The 9,235-nt window shown below is 38.9% G+C and overlaps 1 protein-coding gene across 1 annotated transcript in view; it reads right to left on the bottom strand.

Moving 5' to 3' along the window:
- Positions 1–9,235, bottom strand: part of prex1 (phosphatidylinositol-3,4,5-trisphosphate-dependent Rac exchange factor 1) — a 121,179-nt gene that overhangs the window by 36,710 nt on the left and 75,234 nt on the right. The window contains exons 16-17 of the mRNA XM_037685014.1: positions 3,342–3,487; positions 812–904 (exon numbers count right to left, since the gene is read on the bottom strand). Coding sequence (XP_037540942.1) covers positions 812–904; positions 3,342–3,487 — 239 coding nt within the window. The remainder of the gene's footprint in view (positions 1–811; positions 905–3,341; positions 3,488–9,235) is intronic.

The following is a 9,235-nucleotide window of genomic DNA, read 5'->3' as shown; positions in this document are numbered from 1 at the left end:
TGTGTGTGTGTGTGTGTGTGTGTGTGTGTGTGTGTGTGTGTGTGTGTATGTATGTATGTATGTATGTAATCTCTCAGGTTGTGTTTTTATTTCCCACAGATGCATAATTTATCTCTATTTCACATCCCTTGTCTCCTTTGCATACACTGTTTCTGCCCTGTGACTACCTTCTCCAGAGGTGTTAAAAGTGATGAACCCCATCATTCCTCTGGGGGAGTCATTTCATCAATGATATTAAAAAAGGCAGACTGTTACAGGCCCAGCTGCTATGTTGTATGAAAGGGAATGCAGAAGAAGTGGAGGCATTACACTGCATGTTCAGGTAAAAATCAATCTAACAAACAATATCTGGGGGTTGGTTTGACTGGCTGCAAGAACATCATCTGTCCAAGAAAGATGGAGCCTCATCAGATGCAATAAAATGGCAAGAACCAAAGTAAAACATTGGTTTATTTATGTCGTGGAAGTGAAATTATTCAAAATAAAACAAGTTTGTTCAGGTAAAACAAATCTCACACTGAACAAATTTATGCATCGAAAATGAGTTCTTTATAATTGAAAATGAGCATAGTCTATATTTAAACTGCTCTAAATGAGTAAAGATGTACATGCATGCAATTTGTCTGAAGGTAATGTGAGTAAGCATAGCAATGACTCTGCAGCCAATCGGAGCAAATCTCCTGCAAAACGAAACAGAGGGAGACTGACAGCAGCCGTCAAAACAGTAGACAGCCATTACCTACTGGAACTAACACCCTGCGGCAGGAAGAACACATTGTGTGTATTTTTCTGGGTTTGTGCTGACCATTACCTCAGCATGTGAGCCCCTGGTGACAGATTTCACCACAATGGCCTTGTTTTTCTCCTCAATCTCAAAGCCATAGTCCTCCTCCTCAGGGTGAATCTAGCACAAAGAGGGAAAAAAACAAAACATACTTCAATTAGTAATGATCGTGTTCACGTTCATTTTGGATTCTTAAAAGCAAGCTTGGCTTCTTCCACAAGTAACCCTTAGGCTCCCACATACTCGGGTGTACTTCACTCCACAGAGGTCCACGCGTACCCGATTAGGACTCAACGCAGACTCGAAGCGGACGTCCGCGCAAAGATCAATTTTTATGACGGCGTACACATACAGTACTCGGTGTCGCACAATAAACTGCCCGGCGACAGACTGTTTTGTATGCAACACCAATGTATTAAATTTCCCTTTTTCATTCCTGATCTGGTTTAATGACCTTTTCTTTTGTTTTATTGCCAAGAGGCAAGCAATCTCTTCCTCCTTGTCCATTGACGCCATGACTGAAATTGTGAAAAATTAAGGAATTTTTCACGAGAGAATTAAAATCAGGCCCGGCGTGGCTGCAGGAGGGTCTGGAGATTTCCCGGTGGGCCGGTCTGATGCGTGGGCTGCAGGGCCAGCGCTCCCTGTTTTTTCATATAAACACAGAATACCTCTGCTGCTGATCCTGGGCTGACAGCTGCCTCTACCCAGGGCCACCAGCTCTCATTTTTTTTGTTTGTTTGTTTTTTTGAAACCTGTCAATCTATCCAGTTGGCGTGTCAGCAAATGACCAATCGGCGACCTCAATTTGACCCAAAGGTAAACGCCCCTTGCCTGCAGAGCTGGGCTGCAGCCCATCAGTGTGTATGCTCGAGTATGAAGTCTCAACCGTCTGCGGACAGTGCACGCAGTGTCTGCTCGGCTCACGGAGTACACACAGTACGCCCAAGTATGTGGGAGCCTTTAAGGTTTCATCTAAAAAAAGGTCAGGGTGGTCAACAATTTGCATATCAGAAATCCCTTTGCAGTTGGTGAACTTTGTTGCACGTCAAGTGCCGTGCACCTTATTGTGTTCACTGGTCCCCATATTCGATTTCCTTGTGGAGCAAGGCTTAGTAAAACATAATTACTGAACCCATTAGATGCTTGCATTAGTTATGCTACAGGGGCCATCTTCCTGCTGCACGGTCCTGATAAGATGGCAATCTCTTTCGTTATATCAGAAGAGATGACTGAGGTAAATAAAGAGTTCCTGCACTTCCAATTCAATAATGGGCAAGAAATGAGGGGGAGGAGGGGAAGTATGTTCCGCTAATCAGGGAGAACGCTTTTCCACTTCTTGAGGAAGGCCAGATAACACGCCTACTTCCCACTCAGACATAAAAAAGGATGCTAGTGATGCCTATTGGTTCCCATAAGATAATAAACAGTTCATTTTCAGTTTCCGCTTCTAGAACTAAAAAGTCTGCTCAATTCAGAACAACCTTAAGTCTAAACGTGTATACAGTAGTTAGCCATATACAAACTGTGCCTACTATAAATAGATTCCTTTGGTTTTATTGTACTAAAAATGTTAATATTTATTACTGATCAGCTGATGGTGACATTCCTCGAGTGACGAATGCAATGTTCAGATAACGATCAGCCTGCTTGAATGCTTGCAGGCAGCAGCGAATGAACTGGGTGTTTGAGTTCCTTTGTGAAAGAAACTTGCTCAAATACTTTTAATCCATCTTCTCTGAGAAAACTGCAGTAAAATTAAAGACCTAGCACTTCTTGAAATGCATATCTCCTCCCATCTTTCATGTCAGAGTTTTAGACTAAGATCATCTTGGGTTGAAAAGTAAAGGAGTAGTAGACGTTTGGGTCAAACCTTGAAAATATTGTGTGCAATCTTGTGCAAGACTGTGAGCTGTCATACTAAAAGTATGTGTTGCAAATAATCTTAGCTACTATCACACCAAATATTAGCTCGATGTTTGTACAACTAACTGAATTAAAGCCATTTTTGTAGTTTCTAACTTGAGTTAGAAAAATCAGTTTCTGCATTTTACAAGTCTACTGAATTCATCTTGACTGAAACTACGAACTTAAATCATGAGTTTCATCTCATTTTGACATCAATATCAGAACAGTGACATCATTGCACACACACACACACACACACACACACACACACACACATGCACGCATGCACGCACGCACACCAAGTATTTAGTTGAAAATTTGAGATATAAAACAGAACAAAAAGTATTGCCAACTGTGCATTTATAAGTAGAAAGAAGCTTGTTTCATTGTTTCACACAAAAATATGTGTGTGCGCACGTGTGTGTGTGTGTGTGTGTGTGTGCACGTGTTAGAAATAAAGCAGTCTAACACAGAGAATGAGCACATCTGTGTGCCACGTCTAATGTTCTTGAGATGAGTTCAGTTTTTTTATTTTTAGCAGCATCAGCATGAAGCTACTTTTCTCAGCAGAATGTGAGCATTCCTGTATCCGTGCGCTACATTGTGAGCGAGTGCACGTGGAAATGTAAATATGTAGGTTTCAGCTCACCACGAGGGACTTGGCTAAGATGTTTTCGATGAGCTTGAAGTCATTTCTCTGGAGCTGCTTGCTCTTGGTGCCGGTCCCCTCAGTTTCTTCATCAGCGTAGAAACGGAAGAACTGCGACTCATCTTTAAACTCACTCTTCTCCAGGACTAAAGGAAACAAAGACACACACACACCTGTGAGAACAGTGTAGCCGCAGAACACAACAAAGATTTAATCACACATAATAACATTTTCTATTAGTAATCTAAGGTGTGTTGTGGGCAGTGGCTCAGTGTGCAGAACCAAGAGGAGTATAATGAGAAGCCCGTGGTTAATCTGAACTGATAGAGTGATGATGTTAGTCAGAATATTTGAAGCCAAATTACATCTGGGTAAAAGTCAGTGACTGCCGAGGATGAGACGTCTCTGGAGGACACAATAAATATTCTGTTGTGGGTTTTACAGTCACTCTGTAGGTCCAAGTGTCACTAACACACGGGGCACCTCAGACAGCAGACAGCATATTATCAGTGCTTCCCTAATAACTAGGGGTGTAACAATACATTGATTTAAATCAATATATCGATTAAATGATTAATGATTCAATTATACTGTGACAAAACTAAAACATCGATTCATATTTTCATCTTTAAATATGCTTTTATTTTGAAATTCCCAAGGCACGTCTGTGTCACCATTTCCGTGCGCGGCGGCGCTCTGCGGCCGTCTCAGCAACATGGCAGACGAGGGAGAAAACACAAATAATGAAATTCACTCTTCTGCTGGATTTAAATCAACACTGTGGAAATATTTTAGATTCCGACAGAAAGACGACTCAACAGACAAAACTCATGTCGTATGCAACAGGTGTGAGTTCAAATACTCAGGAAACAACTAATTTGGCCGTTCACCTGAAGAAGAAACACGACATTGATAGCCATGTTATGCAAGTTCAATATCTATTTTTGTTTCTTTAAAACTGAAAGGTAATCGGGGCACTTTTAAGTTAAATGGTTTAAAAAATGCACTTAAATTTGAGAAATGTGAGACAATACTGAACAGGTCATTTATTTTTATTTTTTCATTAAGAAAGAAAGAAGTTTTTCTATTTATTTAAATGGCTGGTGCCTGTAATAACAAAAATAAAATGGTTAAATCATATTTGAATTGTTTTTGTAAATTATTTATATGTAAATGAGATGGGCATTTGATATCGCAATATATCAATAGCAGACTTTTGAATCAAATTGAATCAAAATCGTATCGTGACAGACTTTGGGATAAAGAAAAATCGTATCGTCATACAAACAAATCAATATAATATTGTATCGTGGTAAAGCTGGTGATTTACACCCCTACTAATAACAGTGTTTTTGAAGCCTAAAAAAATGCTAAGACAAAGCCTGAATAAGGTGTAGACTATCTATATATATATATATATTCAATTCTGTATGCAGCCCTTTGATTGCTTTAAACTTCTTGATGTGGCCCTTTGGAAAAAAAAAATGTTGCCCACCTCTGGTCTATAGCGTTAGCAAAATATCACTCGAGCCACAGCTAATCAACATTAGCCAACACAAAAATTATTAAAACTCAGCATTTTTTAACAGATAATGAGATAAGATTTGGTGTAGTAATAGCTGAGAGTAATTACTAACAAATACTCTATGGGTGACATCTCGTGGTGTCACACGTCATTGTGTATAACTTTATTTTCGAGGTTTGACCACAATGGGACACAACTTCATTATTTCTTAATACAAAAGGATTTGGGGCTGAAACCCTGGCATGAAAGGCAGGATAAGTATTCCTTCAAGGAATACTAAGCCACTAATTGTCAAAATGTGTTGACCAGTTGATCATTTTCTTGTTATGCTTTAAAAACGTTGAACAAAAGATGTTGAAATAACGTCCTTATTAACTTCTGGTTTAAGTTTTTTATCTGAAGCATGGGGAAAACAGCAACAGGTGCAAAATAATTTAAAAAATGACAAATGTACAAAACATGCACCTCGGCACATCCAGTCCACAGTTTACCAACGTCAACACAAATTACATAATGTTTGTAGCTGCATAAGAATGCTCTGTCCTAACACGTATGACTAAAACAAGAGTAAATCCATTAGGCGTGTGCGCAATAGATGAATAAAATTTGTGACGTGAAGCACAAACATTTGCAGATGTAACATGTAACTGAGTATGTTTCCTAATCCCCGATGAGTTTTATAGGTGTGGGACTCTTGTTAAGGCCACTGCAAATCAGGGCCTGTGTAGGCAAATCTGAGCACCACAGGTCCTCAGCTGTTCAGAGATTTGGAGAACATCTGCCACGCAAAGATGAACAAGAGCCTTCACAACTTTACTACACACCCACCACACCTCCCCTCACACTGGCCTCATGCCAACACAAACTATTTCTGAATGCCACTTATTTCCTCTGAGTCATGGAGGCTGTGGCCCTGTAAGACTTTAACACCACCTATTTAACCGAAGGGAGTGCTAATCTGGAAACTGTTAAAGCTCACTTTACATATTTATGGGCAATGCTAAATAATTTCTTGAATGCAAATAATACCCAAGTGTGAATATATTTTCTAAGGCAGATTCTTCTTTTGTTGTTGTGGTCAAATTTGTTTTTGCATCCTTATTATAAGCACAAGATACAGGACATGGAAGGCCTTTGAAGGTATTTGCCCTGAAATAAAATTATATATCTGAGTATCTTATAACGACAAAGGCAAAAGCAATGTTTTCTATGACTAAAATGCAAATATCAGCATATAAACTGACAAAGGACAATCTGCCCTACCTTGAGCAGTATTTTGAATTAAGTTTTCATATTTGTTAAAGCTGTGAATAGAGTTGTGCTGGAGGGAAATCTAAATCATTATTTACATTGCAAATGCCATTTTGGTTTTGAACTGATTAAACCCTGTCACATAACTGGGCTATTACAGGAAGTGCAACAATGTATCTGGTTTTGTACTTTGCAAACTGAACTGTCTGAACTTTCCTGACAGCACACAAAAAATACAAGTGAAACTAGAAAGTTCCTGGAGGAACTATGACGGGGACTGCCACATTGCAGCCATTTTAAAAGTTTGATTTGGCAGGGTTGGGGATTGATCTCAGCTACCACCATACCAAATTTTAGCTCAGTATGGCAAAACATCAATGTGTTATAGTCATTTTTTCTTTTAAGCTATGGCGGCCATCTTGATTTGGATTCAGTTTGTGATGGGGAACCTGAGCTATCGCCACACCAAATGTCCGCTCTATATGTGTAAAAATAATGGAGTTAAAGCCATTTAAATTTAGCTTGGTCAGCCATCTTGGTTTTTTTAAATTCAGTAGCTTTGCTCTCAGCTACCACTACACCAAATTTCAGCTTAATATCTAAAAATGGCTGATTTATAGTTTTTTTCCTATTTAGCTCAGACAGCCATTTTGGATTTTTGTTTTAAAACTAGTCTATTATGGATTGTTCTCTACCACTGCACCAAATTTCAGCTGAATAGCTCCAAAACCAGCAGAGTTATATCCGTTTGAAATTAGCTTTGGCAGCCATCTTGAATTTTTCAAATTAAATTCAGAATGTATTGTGCATCGCTGTCAGGTACCACCACACCAAAGTACAGCTTAATATATTTTACAATATCCGAGTTATTGTATTTTTTCCTCTTTTAACCAAGGTGGCCATCTTGGATCTTTAATTTGCATTAGGGATATATAGTAACTTGTTCTCAGCTACGACCATAACAATTTTCAGCTCAATATCTCAAATAATTATTATTATTATTAACCTTTATTTAACCAGGCAAATCCCATTGAGATCACAGATCTCTTTTGCAAGGGAGGCCTGGGCCTGATGGCAGCCTGACATGACTGTTTTTGTGTTGTTGGTTTTTTTTTTTTGGTCTGTGTGAGGAAACCGGAGTACCCAGAGAAAACCCACGCAAGCACGAGAAGAACATGCAAACTCCACCCAAAAAGACCCCAGGTCCTATTGGGGATTGAACCCAGAACCTTCTTGCTGTGAGGCAACAGTGCTAACCACTGAGCCAAATGGATGACTGAATGACTGAGTTATAGTCAAATTAGTGTTTGCTGAAGTAGCTGTGGCCATCTTGAACCAAAATGGATCCAAAAGTTAATCAGTGTTTTGTTCAGAGACCTCTTCATTCTGTGACCTCACTGTGGCAGTCAGAAGATGTTAAAGAGTTCTGTCAGTGTTTTTCAATGAGACAAACGGCGTCTTTGCAAATTACGTTGCTATGGTAACTCAAAACGCCAATAAAAGTAACAGCGCACATCACGGTGCCGAGGCGGTCGCTTTAATATAAATTTGTGGAGGTACACGTTGCGGTTTGGGCTGCACTAAAGTTGAAAGAAGAGCAAGACCCTGGAAGTCCTCAAAGAGTAAATGCAAGCAAGAAGAAAACAAAAAGATGAAAAAAAGTGCTGAGGATCAGATGTGCTGATTAACGTTTTAAGAAAGTGACTTGGGCCGAGGTGAGAAGTGCAGACAGGTTGAGAAGACAGAGGTCATCACCTTGAATGAGGCCAGGAACAAAGGGAGAGCAGGTGACTGCTCCAAACAGATGGTAGAGCATAAGTTGTGTTAAAGTCCATGTGAAGGAAATATTTAATAATTATTGTGTTATATTGTGCATTACAGTAAAAGTATAACATGACATGCTTCCGGAGATAATTTATAAGCCTTTAAATGAGTTGGATTTACACTTTACACACCAAGCACATCAGTAGATTCATCTGCCATGTCAGTAAAAACACACTTTATTAGTGTGACTTGTCTGAAAATAAAAATAAAAAAAACAGCAGGACTGCATATTTGTGGCATGAAAGGATCCCAAAGTGGTGTCAAGTTATTAAAATAAAATAAAAAATGGGGTAATTAAAGGCCTAGAATTCTTTGAAGTAATGTGTATCACATGATATCTTTATTACACGTTTCTAACAGAATGTTGGTCATGCATGTGCAAATATTAAAGGCTGAGAAGGGTACGAAGCGAAATGACCTTATGCATTATCTCGTGCGTTATTATGAAACTTCACAGTATCAGCACTCAGAGTATATCATAGAGCTCGCATCTGCTCAATATCTGCAAAATAGCTGGAGTTCTAACCATTATTTTGTTGGTTAGATATGAGTGATAATGTGTATCATAACATTATGATAATGAGATAATCTAATAATATTAGATAACCATCTTGAACTGGGTTGACTCCAAATGTTAATCTATTGTATATGTACAGGTAGTGATTAAATTGAGTGTTTCACTAAAACCCATCCAGTGGTTCAAGGGATATTTTACTAACAAACAATGACAAAGTTTTGAGTAAAAATATTGCACAATGTGTAGTGCTCAAAGTCTGAATCTCAGCTACTATCGCACTAAGGTTTAGGTCAATAAATGTAAAATTGTTTAAGTTACATACATTTTTGTCTTTGTAAGGTCTGCTGGCTGTGGCAGCCATCTTGAATTGGAATGACTTTAAAAGTTTGGCTAAATAATAAAGGAATAAAGATGTCACAGCTTCACTTATACAGCCTGCATATGAAAAACATTGTGTTGTCACTGTATTCCTTCTAAAATAATTAAACACAAAGTCTATCAAGGGCTTCTCACGTTATACCTAAAACACTGAGACTAGACCGAGGACACGGTTGATTCAATTACAGGTCTTAACCAGCGGATATGGTTCAGTGGACTGACACAGACAGCAGTGTAGAAAAGCCAAACAACTCCCGTTAGGGTACACTGCTAAGGCTGTTTGCATTCAACATTCTGGGCTGGAACCATAATCTGCTCCACTACAACGTGGTCAGCGAGGTTAAAGAAGTTAGACTGGGTATGCAAATTTACATTTATTGGGTTTTTTCTCCCCCCCCC

This window comes from Nematolebias whitei, chromosome 11 (genome assembly GCF_014905685.2).
Source record: "Nematolebias whitei isolate Nwh7 chromosome 11, NemWhi1, whole genome shotgun sequence".
Lineage (NCBI taxonomy): Eukaryota > Metazoa > Chordata > Actinopteri > Cyprinodontiformes > Rivulidae > Nematolebias > Nematolebias whitei.
This window is presented reverse-complemented; position numbering and strand designations above follow the sequence as displayed.